General features: G+C 36.5%; 1 protein-coding gene across 2 annotated transcripts in view; it reads left to right on the forward strand.

Moving 5' to 3' along the window:
• Nucleotides 1-328: 328 nt before the first annotated feature.
• Nucleotides 329-17480, forward strand: part of stk17al (serine/threonine kinase 17a like) — a 29541-nt gene continuing 12389 nt past the window's right edge. Inside the window, exons 1-3 of one of the 2 annotated variants that reach the window (XM_056453242.1) lie at nt 329-395; nt 594-741; nt 11283-11495. In XM_056453242.1, coding sequence (XP_056309217.1) covers nt 644-741; nt 11283-11495 — 311 coding nt within the window. In that variant the 5' untranslated portion in view covers nt 329-395; nt 594-643. Of the gene's footprint in view, nt 742-11282; nt 11496-17480 lie in introns of both variants that reach the window. The other variant, XM_056453241.1, reaches the window with a different exon arrangement.

Here is a 17480-nt window from a genome sequence, read left to right on the forward strand (position 1 = left end):
CTGCCATTTTTTAAGTTTAGAATCACTTGAGGGAGAGTAAACTATGAAAAAAATGTCATATTTGGGGTGAACTATCCATTTAAGTGTTTGTATGTTTCAGGTTTGTTTTTGTTCTGCAATTGTGGCTTTTTTAGGGAATTTCTAATCATTTCTTATCACTTGAAACCTGACGGATACTCAGACTTGTCTTGTCACTATACAAATTTGTCTGTGAATTCCCTCAGGTCATAACCCCGCCCCCTTTACAAATTATGCTCTCCCATTGGCCGCCTCCTCGAGGGGCGGGGTTTGTGATGAGCCTTGTGCTTGGGAATGTTTGTCCGCATTCTCAAACGGAGTTACAGCTGGCTGGACGTGCGCTCACCGCTCATCTGTCGCGGCTCTAATTGAGTTCTGTGAGTTTCTCGGTCACCGTAATATAGATTGTACAACATTTCCACCGCTGGGTTAAACTTGTGCTTGTGAAAAAAGGAATATGTTCTGCTTTTGAAGCTAATTTCTCTAAGCATCATCACTTTTTTTGCTCCCCAGCCGGTTTGAATAGCGGTCTATGATTGTGACCTGATGGACTAAACTCTTATATTTGTACCCAGTGCTCCGGTGAACGGCTGGCATCATCCCGCAGCAGGACTTTAACGGCAAAATGATGAACAGAAACGGAATGGTCACAAAAATCCGCACTCGGATAAGGAGCGATCCCTTCAAGAACAACTATGACCTGGTCGGCAGAGAGCTTGGCAGGTAAAAACACACACACTTTCGATTATTTGCTGTTTGGAGGAATTAGCGAGTTTAAAAGATTATCGTGTGTGCTAAGTGATGTAGTCATTTACCCGCGGGCAGTTTCACAAACTTGGGAACCGGTGTGGGAATTAATTGAGTAAGTGAATCACCGCCAGCTGGAAACCGAGAGAGATTTGTTTGGCTGCCGCACGTGTAATCTGAGGGTCAGCTGGATGGATTTTAGCACTTATTGTAGGTTGTCAATGTTGCACACTAGATGTGTGATTTTATAAAACAAACGTTAATCATACATTTGTACACCTTTGCATTTATTATAATGGTATTCCCTACGGTTTTTTGCAGTGAAGGGAATTAGCAAATTTGTTTGTGTATATTCTACAATTTGTTGTCTTTTATGTTTGTCCATTGAAGTTTTGTGAAGCGTTTAACTGCTTTGTTTTCTTATTCTTGACTGACAACTGAATGAACCAATAGAATTCGAGGACTGTCTGTGAGGAGCATTTAATTGGCTCGTTCTTCTTAACGAACACGCCTCTTCGCTAAAGCCAGTTTTTGTTTTAAAACGATTCAGATTTTTGACCGTTAAACTCACGTCAGTTTATCTGTTAATGTTTTACAGCTCAAACCTGTCACCTCACTGTATTGATTAGGAGATTTATTTTTATTTTTTTTTTGGGAGTTGCCATTTTTTTTTAATCGAATAAGAATGTTTTGAGTCGCCATCTACTGGTAATCCTAGAAGTGTAGATGCTTCTGCCATCTTGGAACAGTCAGTGCTTAGTCGATCACTCTCTCAAATCCTTTCTGAGATGCCACAAAATTGCACTGCCTTTATAACATTTTAATTTGCCAAAGAAATAGAAAGTTTACAGGTGATAATGTAACCTTAATATTTGTTTTAGTTGTGAACTAATCTTTTGGGTCGCCATCTACTGGTAATTCTAGACGTGTAGATGCTTCTGCCATCTTGGAACAGTCAATGCTTAGTCACTCATTTTAAAAAGAATTTCTGAGATGCCACAAAATTGCACTGCCTTGATTGTAACATTTTAATTTGCCAAAAAAATTCTAAGTTTTCAGGTGGTAATGTAACATTAGGACTTGTTTCAGTTGTGAACTAATCTTTTGGGTCGCCATCTACTGGTAATCTACTAGTGTGGATGCTTCTGCCATCTTGAAACGGTCAATGCTTAATCACTCACTCTCTCAAATCTATTCTGAGAGGCCACAAAATTGCACTGCCTTTATTATAACATTTTGATTTGCCAAAGAAGTAGAACATTGAGGTGGTGATAAACTTACAGTAAGACTTGTTTGTGAACTAATCTTTTTTTTTTGTCGCCATCTACTGGTAATCCACTAGTGTAGATGCTTCTGCCATCTTAGAACAGTCAATGCTTCGTCACTCACTTTAAAAATCTTTTGAGATGCCACAACATTGCACTGCCTTGGTTATAACATTTTAGTTTGCCAAAGAATTAGAAAGTGTGCAGATGATATTGAAACAAAGACTTGTTTTAGATGGGAACTAATCTTTTGGGTCGCCAATTACTGATAATCTACTAGTGTAGATGCTTCTGCCATCTTGAAACAGTCAATGCTTTGTCACTCATTTTAAAAATCTTTTGAGATGCCACAACAGTGCACTGCCTCATTTATAACCTTTTTAATATCTCTAAGAAATGTAAAGTTTACTGATGGGAATGTGTTTGTTTTCATATCAACTCACTATTACAGATATTAAATAAGCTTAATGTTTCCAAAAGGAAGGGTTTTGTGTTTGTCATCTTTTGTTGAGGTCTGATTTGCATATAGATATTAACGCATGCATGATGTAGCACAGTTTTTCCCAACCCTGTTCCTGGAGGCACACCAACATTGCATATTTTGTATGTCTCTCTTATCTGACCCATTGGTGTCAGGTTTTGGGGTCTTTTCTAATGTTCTGCTGAGTTGATTCAGGTGTGTATGATTAGGGAGAAGTTGAAAATGTGTGCTGTTGGTGTGCCTTCAGGAACAGGGTTGGGAAACACTGATGTAACAGATGTGCAGTCAGCCTTCTCTTGACTGTTCCTATACAAACTTTCACTGTTTAGAAACAGCCACTGAGGCATCTAATGTATATGTGACCATTGTCCACATAACCAGTCATAAGTGTCAACTTTTAAACAATTAAAATGCGTGAAAGCTGATTAATTAAACTTTCCATTGATGTATGGAAAAAAAAATCTAAATACTGAGAAAGTCATCTTTTAAAGTTGTCTAATATGAAGAGCTTAGCATTGCACATTACTAAACAAAAATTAAGTTTATGTATATTTACAGTAGATTATTCTAACCACCCATTTATTTTGGGTTTTGACAGGAATACCTGTGCAGAAAAGGTACATTGAGTTATAAATCACTTAAATGAATGCATGAATGCACCTAAAAGATTTTTTTGATTCACCAAGTTGAATCAGTCGAAAGTGAACACATAACCACTGTATACAGTCTCTAAACTTCCGTTTTGCATGGCCACATTGTGCCTGAAAAACAGACTTGAATCCTCTGTGTTTCTCTCAAGTAAGGAAAAAGAATTTAAACCATGTTAATTCAGAGCCGCACGAGGTCAATGCGTGATGAATATGCTGCCGCTTGGCGTGACATTGTTCTCTAAAGCTCCGCTGACTAATTATAGACAAGATGGTATCGCTTGACCACGCGTACTTGTTTTCTCTCAAACAGATATGTTCATTTAGCAATAGACACTCATTCTGATCTTGTTGACAACTGCACATATGGTCTGTTTCTGCTGCCTTTAGGTGAACTTTGCTTTTCAAGTTGCCAGATTTTAATTCACAATGCCGTTCCGACTCATTTAACCCAATTTGATGTGTAATTTGTTGATTGGGCTGTAAAATGTCTCATTTTGGGCCACTCGTGCCTTGAAATCCTCACATGTTTTGCCTTTAAAGGAATAGTTCACCCAAAAATGAGCATTCTCTTCATCGTTTACTCACCCAAGTGCATTTTTAAAAAGTTTTAAAGAGTTTCTTTCATCTGTTGAGGACAAAACAAGATGTTCTAAAGAAAAAAAGCAGACATCGACATCTATAATGAACGAAAAAAATACTATTGAAGTTAAGGTCTTTCTCTGTGTTGAACAGGAGAAAGAAACCCAAGCAGGTTTTAAATAAATGGAGGATGAGAAAATTTATGAATTTTTTTTTTTTCTTTTTTTTTTTTTTTTTTTTTTTTTTTTTTTTTTTTGGGGTGAACTTTCCCTTCAGTAAAGGTTACAAAGACAGGCTGTTGGATTTTTTTTTTAATGCAGCCTATCAGATTTGTTCCCCATAGTGGCGAATTGAACGAGGAATGAAGGAATGCAGATGTTGGTGGATTCTGATGTTGAGATTAGACAGGCAAAAAGAGACGGGCGCACCAATGTCTTGCATTCCTTCAGCAAAACCTAATCTGATTTCATCCATTTAGCCCATTTTCCCTTTATCATATAGCGACAGGCATCATTTTTCTTGTAAACAGATGAGCAGCAGAAACATTCATGGGTCAGCTAGACTTTTGGTTTGCTCTGACACCAACCAGAAAAATCATTCATTTATTTATTTAGTTAGATCTTATTTAGATTTATTAGTTAGAGGGATAGTTCACCAAAAAAAGCAAGATATAACAAAACAAAACAAGATATAATCAAGAATGTTGGGGAAAAAAAAGTCTATAATAGGAACAACAACTAAAAAACTCTACGGAAGTTTTCTTCTGTTTTTCCCCCAACATGCTTCAAAATTTTCATTTTTGGGTGAACTATCGCTTTAAATTTCTTAAGCTGTCTGTAACTTAGCCTGCCTGACTTGTTGGCCTAGATCTTCTTGTATGTATGAGCACTTGGAGTCAATGTTGTCCAGCATAAAATATACATTGTGTGTGTGTGTCTCTGTTTCTTTCTCTCGCGTTGAACGCACTCGTCTTACTGAATGGCCCAACCATCTGGCCCCGGTTGTCAGCACTCCATTCATTTGACACAAAGCTCTAGCAGCAGTTTCCGTATTATTCAGCAAGATCAAATCCAAAGTTTGTTCCCAGACATCTTGTTTGTTTATCCGTTCCAAGATCTGTTTGGTATTTAGCTCCGTTTCCATTTCCACTCATTTATTCTTTCGCATATTTTTTGAATTCCTCTGATTCATAACAAAGCAGCTTGAACCGAAAGTCCTCACTGGTGAAGAAAAGGACACTGTGTGATGAAGAAACTAAAAAACGTGTGGAAGGCTCATATTGACCACATAAAACTTGTGTGTGTTTTACTTGAATCTCTATGCAGTGTGTGTAGAGGACGTCCCAGTTTATGAAAGTTTTTACATGAGCTGCTGTGTCCCAGTTCTTTGAGATTAAAGATTATTTTTAAGCATATCATCATTGAAGCTCCTCTAGAGTATCCAGAAATGAGCTCCAACCTGCAAAATGTGCTGTCCTGACTTTTTTAGCAAACACAAACACATGCAGCATCACCAGTCCAACTTTTTCCAGAAGCTTTCCATCAAATTCATTCATGTTTTCAGCATTTTTTTCAACTTTTCCCCCCTCTTGAACTGCGCCTGTTTTGGTAATCTGCGTTTTTATCCCCAGGAAGCTAATAAAGTTCATGAGTTCAGCTGAGAATTGAGCGATTTCCCCGTTCGAGGTGGTCCGAGTGAGGAATTGTGGGATACCGACTGTATCCTCTGCCATACCAGTAGCAGACAGGCCAGATGTGCTTGTGATGGAGTCATTGGCTTAATAATGGGCTTGTGTGATTTCCCTTTAATAATGGATAGAGTTGGTTGTGTGTTCGTGCACACGTGCGTGCTTTTGCTCTTTAAATGTTTATTCATTCTTTGACTCATCAAAGAGTGAATAAAGGACATGTTTCTGCCATCTGGGCTTGAGAATGAAACTGAGAGATGGAGACGGATAGTCGGTGGAGGAGAAGACGGTGTGATTTTTACACAGGAAGTCTAACCGCATGGTATCTGGGTCATCTTCAATGATGAATGTACACATTTAAAGGAATAGTTCACCCAAAAAGAAGCATTTTCTTCGTTTACTCAGTCAATTGCAGTTTCTTAAAGATTTTTATTTATTTTTTTTAAAGGGTTTCTTTCATCTGTCAACAAGATGTTCTGAAGGATAAAAGCAGACATTGAGATCCATAAGGAACAAAATTATACGATTAAAGTCAAGGGCTGTTTTTTTTCTTTTATTTTTCTGGTTGTCTCCTTTGTGTTGAACAGGAGAAAGAAACTCAGACAGGTTTTGAACAAATGGAGGATGCGAATATGATGATTTTTGGGTGAACTTTCCTTTCAATCAAGGTTACAAAGACAGGCTGTTGTGTTTTTTTTTTTTTGCAGCCTATCTGATTTGTTCCCCATAGTGGCGAATTGAACGAGGAGTGAAAGAATGCAGATGTTGGTGGATTTTGATGGTGAAAGTATAACCGCATGGTATCTGGGTCATCTTCAGTGATGAATGTACATTTCCTGCCCTCTCTGTGCACAGTCATTGTTTTAGGTTGAGGCGAATTCTATTCATTGATCATTTTGATGCTTTGAAGTGTTTTCCTAATTTAGTTGGACTAAACTTATAATGGAGAAATATATTTACAACTGTAGCTAATTTGAATTTAGCTACACTCAAAATCATTTAGCTACCTGTTCAAACTACTTATTTACTATGAACAGAAACAACACAATTCTTAATGATTTTTTTTTAATGCTTAATCAGCTTACATTTTAAGTTAACTTAAGCGGTTTGTGTTGAGGCAACATGAGTGAATTGCATGTGAATTGTGCGTTTTTTACAGTGCAGTTGCCCAAAATATTTTTGTTTAGTTAGAAAATCTTATTTAAATTGTCGGTCTAATTGTAATTCTAATTGTAATGGTAACACCCAAAATAAAATGGGATAAAAAGGGTAAAGTTTTTGCTATAGTTGCCAAGGCAAAATTTCTTTTTTAAATTTAATTAAGAAAAATACTATAAAATGTAGTTTTTCAAAACTAAAATTGCAATAAAAATGGGGAAAACTCAGTTTAATAAAACAATAAAAATAGCAATAATATCTCGGTGATGCTCAAATAACATGCAAATGATTTTAATATTAATAATGGACATCAATATTTATTTATTTGACTAATAATAAATATATTGTCTAATCCTTAAAGTGGGTCAACCTGCACTCAATTTTATATATTATTTTTAAATGAGCTGAAACCACACAATTCTTTTTTTTTTTGTTTTTTTTTTAAATGGTAATACCCAAAATAAAATGAGAAATAAAAAGGATGAGGTTTTTGCTAGTTTTGTTTGAGTTTATATATAAAAAAGCCATTTGTAGCTTGGAACTGTTAAGTTAGCTTAACTTTAATTTGAAGAATTATTCGCATTGTTCATTTACTTAATAATAGTAAAGTCAACTAAACAGTAAAGTCAACTAATGGCTTTTGCAGCGTACTCTTACACACTATGAATAGCACAAGAGAAAAATGAGTGTGGCAGAAATATAATTATGCTCTGCTACTGCCCTTTGACCTCGTCTCCCCTCACTCCAACACTTTATTGTTGTTTTTGCGATTGGGAATAAGTGTAAGTGTAGCTTTTTAATGTCGACACCAGTCAAAGCATGCTTTTGGTTGGCCATAATTTCCTCACGTGTTGAACTGCTGAACAACAGTCTTGTTCTGAGTGTTGGCAGCAGCACACACAGTTCTTGTACTGGACGTGAACTCTATTTTCTGGATGTGTGCTCGCCTCACCTCGACCCTGCCAACCGCACTCACGTTCAGCAGGAAAACCACTCCAGCTCTGCCAGTGGAAGCACTTTGGCTTGTGCCCCTGGAAACTTTCGGGGGGACTTTTATAGTTTACAATCATGGGAATTGTTAACACCAAGAGCGAAATGAAGAAAGCTCCTTTAAAGACCCTGTCAAATTAAAACTGAGCTCATGTGGAAACATGACAGAGTTAGTAGGTGTTACAAGTTGTTTTATATTTTTATAGGAATGTTGCCAAAATATATCATCGAAATATATTCTGTACATACAATCCTTGAAAAGCCACTCTCATCTATTAGTACCGAAGTACCGATTCTGATGCTTCAAGGTTTATATAACTGTAACATTGCATAAAGCACGTTTTCCCTCTAAGTGTGATGCATAAGTGGAGCTTTCTCCTTTCCTAATAGAATAAATGAAGGATGTTGCATACGATCCCTTAAGCACATCTCTTAAGCACCATTTAGTGTGGACACGTCATGGTCAGAAGCAGATATACAGTGATTAATAGATTAAACGGATAAATTTAGTAAGGAAAATTACTAACAATGCAATTTGGAAACCTTGCAAATGATGAAAGAATAAATCATGCCTCAACGAAGAAAAGGTTTGGAGTGCATTTGAAGTTTGGAGAAGTTAAAATGCAACTTCCTGTGCTTGTAAACCTATAAACTAACACATTTTATATATTATTATATTTATTATATTTTATATAATCAAAAAAAAAATTTATATATAATTTTATATATATATATATATATTTTATATTTTTATTTATTTTTCATTTATTTATTTTTATTTTTTATTTATTTTATTTATTTATTTTTATTTATTTATTTATTTGTGTTTATTTTTTATTTATTTTATTTTTTATTTTTTTATTTTTTATTTATTTATTTATTATTTATTTATTTATTTATTATTTATTTTTATTTATTTATTTATTTTTATTTATTATTATTTTTTTATATATTAATTTTTTTTGTATTTATTATTTATTTTTTTATTATTATCAAAGTTATTTGTATTTTATATTTAGTTTAAATGTTTAAAAAATACATATTTTTTAAATTTTATAGTTTTTTTTTCTTTTTTTCCTTATTAGTTGATTTGTAATTTGATCAGTTTAGAAATGTTTATTTTTGTATGTGTTAATATGCATTTATTTTACTTTGATTTTTTAAAAAAAAATTTTTAGTCGAGTACATTTAGTTTAGTGATTTATCAAATTCATCCATAACACATGTCAGCACAGGAAGTAGCTTGTGGCATGGCTTGGCCTTTTTATCAGGTCTCTGGAAACGTCCGACTGGAAGCTCGCTCATCCGCAGTCTTTTATTGTCCACCTGTGTTTCTTGCGTGTTTGTGTCAAACCTGTGAGTAGGGCGTTAATGGAGACGCAGATTGGAGGAGACGCGCAGCGTTCAGAGCAGAGGTCACCGGGGGGCTGTATTTTGTTGTAAGTGTCATGTTTGGTCATTAGCAGAACGAGACGGACGCAGGACGGGACACCATTGAGTCTGAATGGAGGATGCTGGGCAAGTGGGTGGTCTGTGTGTTGGGCCTCTCTCACACACACACGCTCTGCTGTCTCTTTATGAGGAGGTGTGGTGAAGGGCCGTTTGTCCCTCTCGCTGTGGGACAGCAGAATGTTCACACTGACAGGCTGCTCTTTGTGTGTGTGCGGCGCAGTGTGTGTGTTTGACTGATCGATGAGGCGCTGAGAGGACAGATGAGGAGGAGGAGGAGGAGGAAGCAGGAAATCACGGAGTGTGTGATTTGAGTTTTGTGTGTATTGATTTTATGTGCTTGTGCATGTGTGTTTCTGTTGTTTGTGTGCATGGTGTATGTGAGCATCTGCTGTGTGATTTTGTGTGTGTGTGTGTGTGTGTGTGTGTGCCCATTGATTGTGTGTGTGTGAGAGATTGGGATTGTGTGTTAGATTGGATGCATGGGTGATGTTTGTAAGATTCAAATTGTCTGTGTGTGTGTGTGTGTGCGTGCGCATACGGTTGGGATTGTGTTCATTAATTTTATGTTTGTGTGTGTGCTTGTGTGTTTGTTTGTGCATGTGTGCACGGGCATGGGATTGTGTTTGTATGCATGGTTGGTGTTTGTAAAATTCAAATTGTGTGTCTGTGCGTGCTTGGGATTGTTCATTTTATGTGTGTGTGTTTGTTTGTGCATGCGTGTGCGTGCTTAGGGTTGTGTGCATTAATTATATGTTTGTGTGTGTGCACATGTGTTTGCACACTTGTGCGTGTGTGTTTGTTGTTTGTGCATGTGTTTGTAAACATGGTGTGTGTTTGTTTGTTTGTTTGTATGCATGCATGTTTGGTGTGTGAGATTGGATTGTGTGTAAGATTGGGATTGTGTGTTTGTATGTGCTTGGGATTGTGAGCATTAATTGTATGTTTGATTTTTGTGTGTGTGTTCGTGCATGCACGTGGTGTGTGTGCTTTGTATTGTGCATTAACTATATTTGTTATAATTATATTAAAGTATATTTACACAAGTTTAGTGTGTGTGCTTGTGTTGTTTGTGTGCATGCTTATGCGTGTGTTTTTATAAGTGTTGTGTGTGTGTGTGTGTAAGATTGGGATTGTGTGCAGCATTTGTGGGATTGTGAGCATTAATCATGTTTGTGTGTGTGAGTGAGCGTGAGCATGTGGTCTGTTTGTGCTTGTCCATATGCGTTTGTGGATGGTGTGTGTGCATGTTTTTGTGTGCATGGTGTGTGTGAGATTTGTGTACAATTGGAATTGTGTGGATTTTGTTGTGCGTGTTTGTATGTGTATTGCACTTGTGCATGTAGTGTTTTTGTGAAAACCCATGAGTGTGTGTGTGTGTGTGTGTGTGTGTGTGTGTGTGTGTGTGTGTGTGTCATTGTATGAGAGAGAGCCTCAAACGGTCTCTAACTGTCAGTCTTATCATATGAGTGTCAGACTCGCATTGAAAGTGAAAACGAGAGGGAGGGAAGATCAAGTGTGAAACTGACAGTTTAAGAAAGAAAGCAAGGATATTCTTCATCATCATCAGCCCTGTCTTCTTTGCATGAAGAAAACGATCATTGCAGTTCTTCATTCATTGTTTGTATATCACATGTCCTTCCAAACCCATACGTGTTTAAAGAATATTTTCCCCATTAAGGCAAATCATGAGGATAAAAGCTGTGCAGCTTCAAAGAGACAGAAAAATATGATAAAAGTCCCATAAAATGGCGATATAGTCTAATATAACCCCACACATGAATAAAAATAAAGGCAGGTTTTGTTTTTGGTCATCTACTTTTTTTTTTTTTTTTTTTTACAAGAAAGCGATCAACCTCATTCAGTGTATGTTTAAAGACAGAGCATTTTTAAAAATAGTAAGAAGCCAGTGTCTTGGTATTCTTGATAATTAATGAATGAAGTTCTTTCAAGCTAAAAATTTCCATCCCTCCATCCATCCATCTATCCATCCATCCGGTTACAATTATCATGCCATCGATTCGGTTCAATTCGATATCTCGATGCATCACAGTGCGTTGACGATGCTTTCCATACACTATTTTATATTTTTATTCACAGCACAAGAATTCTTGTATTGAAATGTATAATTTGTAAGTGTATTTATATATTATTTGTAATATCATACTCTAAGTGCTTATATTTAGAGTTTCTCGTTCCCCAAACATTTTTCAATCTGTTTGAGTCTCTCATGTGTGTGTATATTTGTGTGCACGCAGGGGCAAATTCGCAGTGGTGAAGAAGTGTGTGGAGAAAACTACCGGCAGGGAGCACGCAGCGAAGTTCCTGCGAAAAAGGAGGAAGGGTCAGGACTGCCGAGGTGACATCCTCAATGAAATCGCGGTTCTGGAGTCGGCAGAGGCTAATCCTTACGTGGTGGGACTACATGAGGTTTACGAGACCACCTCGGAGATCATCCTCGTCCTGGAGTGGTAAGATACACATTTGCTTTGTGTAGTGACCAGGGGCCTGATTTTTTTTTAAATTTGCGTTGAAAGCTTCCTAAGTGAATATTACATTGCATCTGAATGCCAACTAATTCTCATTAGATTATAACTAGACTTTTAGATTTGGGTTAGGGTTGGTGTAAGTGGACATGTACTTGCAAAGTTTCTTATAGTCAGTTAAATGTCTGTTGAAGGAGCAGTATCAACAGATATTAAGCAGACAGTCTACTCAAATGAGAAGTAATTGGCATGTTGTTGCAATGTAAATTTTAGTCAACAAAATGTGCAAAAGAGACCATCAAAATAAAGTCTGACCATTTATTTATTATTGATTATAGCTCTTATGTTCACTTAAAGTCAATATTTACTTACAGCAGTGTTCATTCTCCCATCAAGTTTGTCTTTTATTGATCACATTGATCTTATTGCTTTGGAAGTAGCGTAATCTCATTTCCACCCCTCTTTTGTGAGTATAAACGAGACCCCAGAGCTGGCTAGGTAACATGTAATCAGTTACTTTTATTCCAAAGTACAATTCATAACAAAAACTGTAGTCTGTAGCAAAATATCTTTTTAAGATTCCATGTTGATCAGACCCCCTAGTTTTCTGCGATTATGCTGAATCAAACACAAGTTCAACAAAGTCGCACATTTTTGCGACCACCCCCCCCCCCCCCGCAAAATAATCGCAAAAAACGTAAATAATCTCATGAAACATCCAATTCCTAACCATATGATCAATTTATATTTATTTCAGTTTGGTTTGCAATTAGTAGTTCTATATGACTTATAGACGTTGTATAAGCAGCGCACGTGATGTATTTGAGTGTCTCTCGAAAAATTACGTCTCACCTGTCCCTCACAATCCTACCTTTACATGAGAGTGGGGTAGAATGTTTTGCAGCCTGTGCAGTAAGCAGATCCAGATAAAGCGTGAGTGATTTACATGTGAAGTCAATGCAAAGATTAAATTAGACATCCTGTGGTGCGAATTGGCTGTTTTGATGTGCTTCAGACTACAAAAGAAAGTTGGAGCAAACATCTAACAAACGGAGCAGTGGAACAGACAGAAAAGCAAGCAGTTTACAATGATGGAGGTTGACTGCCGATATATACAATTGACATTTTTTTAAATCACAAAATTGTCAGCAAATTTCTGGGAATTACCACCTCAAAATCAATCATTTTTATCGCTAAAAATCATGAAAATCTAGGGGGTCTGGTTTATGGTAACGCATTGACTACTTTTGGGTTCTATTTAGATTACTTTTGGGACTAACCCTTGTTTGATGTCCTATTATGATGAAGTAGGTTAATCTTGTACTATTTTGACAGATACAAAAACGCACTATAATATAATATAATCATTTTCTTCCGGCTTTTATTCATCAGTCCTTCCAGCTGCAACTCAGTACTGGGAAACACCCATACACTCATATTCACACGCATACACTACGACCAATTTAGTTTATTCAGTTCACCTATAGCACATGTCTTTGGACTCTGGGGGAAACTAAAGCACCTGGAGGAAACCCATGTGAGCACGGGGAGAACATGCAAACTCCACACAGAAATGCCAACTGACCCAGCCAGGACTCGAACTAGCGATATTTTTGCTGTGAGGTGACAATACTAACCACTGAGCCACCGTGTCGCCTTTAATTTAATATATAATATAATTTATTTGTTTATCACCAAGAAGAGACTCCACTTTTTTAATTACATTGAATGGACAGTTTATACTTCAAAAAATGTACCACTAATATACCTTTGTCATTGTTTCCTAGTAGTAACACTGAATAAGTCACATCTCGCGATTTTAAAACATTAAATTAAAATTAAGTCAATTTAGAAAACATAAACTTTACATAATGAAACCCCAGATAATTTTACTAATGTTTTATCTAGTGCTTTACCTAAAAATAGCAAAGGTGCATATGATCGGATCAGTGAAAATCATCAAACATAAAGCAAAAGTTTATTATGGAGAAATACGAACAAAGTTAATTTTGTGTAACCATGTAATCTAAAAAGTAACTGTAGTCTGATAAAATATTTAAAATAGTAGATTACTTTAATTACAAGTACTTGACTATTGGAATCTGATTACATAATCCAGATTACATGCAACTCATTACTTCCTTGCCCTGCTCTGGTAGCAGCATGCCCTGACCCCGAAGTGTTTTATGATGACTTGGACGTTGCGCACTGTAATTTGGTTATTCAGTCCCCAGGGCTTTTGAAGATTAGAATTACAGGCCCAAAGAAATGGCACAGCGGGCAAATCAAAACAGAATTTTTTTTCATAACTCTTGCTTGTGTTTGCACTGCAGTTTGCATCTCTCTCAGTACCTTTTGGGACGCTTAACCACAGACCACAGTTTGAACTAGTTCTCGTTTAACCCAGTGTCTGAATGTTCCAATACAATATGCACACACACACACATGCACACAAAAAAAAATCCTAAGTAAGATATGCATAAAGTCCCGAATGAGAATGTGGTGTTCTAGAGTTTGCTCCTTGTGATAGGTCAAATGCGAACGCTTCTCAGAAAGGAGTGCAGCTTTTATTTTCTGACCACACAGCAGCTTTGCCAAAATCAAACTGTTTTTCATTTCCTTGTCATTTTCTGCTCAATTTCTTATAATTTGGAGAAAATGTTTAGTCAGACACCCAGACCTGACATTAGTGAAGCTTCACAGCTTTAGGTTTAATATTGAGGATCACTAACTTGGCTTATCAGTGCTTTTGTATTGATCTTATTTATCAAGTACGAGCAGGCGCAGCCATTTGAATCTTGGCTTGAGACTTCCAGTGTCGTTCATTTTTAGACGTTAAAAATGGCTTATGCTGCTTGATGCAAACTGTTTTCTGACTATATTTTACTTTGTCTGTATAGTCATGAACACATTTGTTTGTGGATCAATACATGGCAGAAAATTACTTGTTCTTAGTCATTTTTCCTATAGGCAACCAAATTGGAAGTTCTAAAACAATTGCCAAAACGAGCGCACTTTCGCATTGAAGAATAAGGTCAATAAATAATTTACTTTTTTATTTTTTGTTAACACATTCTACACAGTAAAAAGCACTATAGACATAGACATTAATTGATTTTTAAACCAAAGACTTAGTCCAAAAAAGCAAAACAGTTTGATTCTTTTGTCTCTTTTAAAGGGAAACGGCTCACCCAAAACTTTTGGTGAACACAAATGAAGATCTTTTGGAAAATGTTGAACACCATTGGCTTTCATTTGTATTCGTTTCCTATTATGGAAGTTAATTACAGGTTTTTAACATTCTTCAAAATATCATCTTTTGTATTCAACAGAATTAAGAAACCCATAAAGATTTGGAACCACTAAATACTGAGTACATTTTCAATTTTGGGTGAAATATCTCTTTAAATCTCCAATTTCTAATTGTGGAAAATAAAAACAGGAGTAAATGTTGTTTTTATTATTATTTATTTATTTATTTTTGAGAAAATGGCTTACTAGATATTGTCAGCAGAAGCTCAATCACACTATTTTTACTCTTCCAGTAACAAAGTAGCTGAAAAACGTCACTAATGAGGAGGAAATGGCAGGTCATTAAGTTTTAAATGCTTTTTGTAAGATCAGTGTATCTGTCATTCAAATCTCCCTGTTCCCCCCCTCCTCCTCCTTCATTTCTTAAATGCTTTTCATGTGTTTTCCCCCTGAAATCTGCTTCACATCAGCAACCTGTTATTGCATACTGTGTGTGTGGATCAGACAGGCAGGATGCTGTTGAGTTGAATGACGGAGGTTTTGAGAACAGGTTGATTGCATCTGTTTCTGTTTCTCAAAGGTAGCTAGCCACACAAAAAAGAAGCACTACACCAATGAACCACATCCTTTGAAAAGACAGCTGTGTGTCAGACTGTCAAAGCACGCACACTGGTATGTGTGCAAGCAACTGCTGTCAGTAGATTTACCTTATAAGGAAGCCAACGCTTGTTTTTCATCAGTCGTTGTGCAAGCTCAGTCCCATCAGTCAAGGTCTGGTTGATCTGTTTATGTGCATAAATATGTTTCTATTTAAATAAATGTATTGTTTTTATGTATACAAATCAATATTACATTTATATTCGAAATGCGTGTTTTAAAATGTAGGCGTTTCAGCTCTATTTTTCTCTCATTTAGCATGTTTACAGCTTCTGTGTCCTAAAAAATGTGTCTGGTTTGGTAGTGAACAATGCACTCACTTTTTACTCTGGTTTTCTGTTGTTAGTTAAATCCCTAAACTTGACATTGGCAGGTTTAGCAGTAAAACCAGTTTAAACCCCAGAGACACAGACAGAAAGAGACGCTTTAATTTCCATTTCCTGTGGCTTTTCTTCTAAAAGCAGAGCCGCGACACGCTTGCATGTGCAATGCACCACATCCTCTGTTGTCAGAAACAAACCCAATTCTCGCCATCTCTGCTGTCTTAAAGTTAAAACCCAAGCTATTGTAAGACTAAGAATAAGAAAGGTCATAATTACTTTTACCAAACATACACGGACACCCCACACAAATTTGCGGTGAAACGCCTGCACGGAGACTCTTACATAAACACACTAGCCGCTGCTTTTTCTAGGGACACACATCTATGTTTTTGGTGTAGAGTAAATTTATTTTAGGATGTTTTTTTTTTTGGCTGCATCTGCATGTGATATTAAATTGGGATAGATAAAGTAACAGATTGGGTTAAAGTGTTAGTTCACCCCCCAAAAGAGTTGAGATGTACAAAGTCCAGAAAGCAACCGAAAACATTGTCATAACAGTCCATGAGACTTCAGTAGTGCAACTGTAATCATACGAAGCTCCAAGAATGACTTTGTTCACCAGTGTTCGACGTCAGGCCTGTAGTAAATGCACACCCTGGTCTGACATGTAGGCAAATGGTAGTAAAAAAAAAAAATCTAATTATATACATTTTAAGTTGTTGCATTCATGGTCTTGGAGCTTTTTATACAATTTTATTTAAAAACTTTTGTCGCACAAGTGTTTTTGTAGCTTCGAATGATTACAGTTGAACACTGAAGTCACATGGAATATTTTGACAATAGTTTGAATATTTTCTGGACTGTGGATTGAGCGCTAGTAAAATAAACATCCCTTATTTAGACTATTTAATAGATTTTTAATATGTAAGAACTAATATGCCCAACTGGTACTCCAATTAGTCTAACTTAATTATATGGAAATGTTATGACCATTCTTAAAGGCATTAGTTGACTAACTTTTAACATTTGTCTAAGCTGTATCTGTATAAGCATTCAGCCACAGAGTTGAATGGGGACCAAAGGTAGTGGTGGTCTCTCTTGTTTGGATCCTGAAAAACCAGCAACCACCATGGCAGAGTTTATCTGATGCAGTCTTCCTCGGAAAATGTAAAACATTAGTCGAGTTACTGCGCTGATCTGTTTTTCATTCTTTAAATGAAATGAAATTAAATGGAGCCCTCCTTTTCTCAGAGTCTGACATTTATCTCTCTAGGAAAGCTCTTATGTAAGTCTGTCACAAGTCTTCGTCTTCATTATCTGCTTTGTTTTTCCTTGCCTGCATGATCAAAGTCTTTAAATTGGGCTGTTCAGTGGTGCTTTAAGTCCTTTTGACTGATGTAGATGTACACTGTCCAACTGCCTCTGGTTCAGCCCATCTAAATCCCCAAATAAACCCAGAAAAACAAGACTTCTGGCACATAGGGTCTTTGACAGCTCACTCTTATTAGAGACAGTTCAGTGTAACGCGCTTCATTTGTTTTTGGAAGATCAGACATGTTCCACTGCTTTTCTTTATAAGCACCATAAAGGATTTCAAACTTTAATTGTAAAAATGAAATCATTAGAGCATTCAGTGAAGATCTGTTTGGAGCACGCTGTCCGTTTGCTTGGTGTGAAAGCAGCTTTCCAAACTCTGCTGTAGTCCTTAGCAAATATGAATGCAGCCAACCTAAATCAT

This window comes from Danio aesculapii, chromosome 3 (genome assembly GCF_903798145.1).
Source record: "Danio aesculapii chromosome 3, fDanAes4.1, whole genome shotgun sequence".
Taxonomy (NCBI): domain Eukaryota; kingdom Metazoa; phylum Chordata; class Actinopteri; order Cypriniformes; family Danionidae; genus Danio; species Danio aesculapii.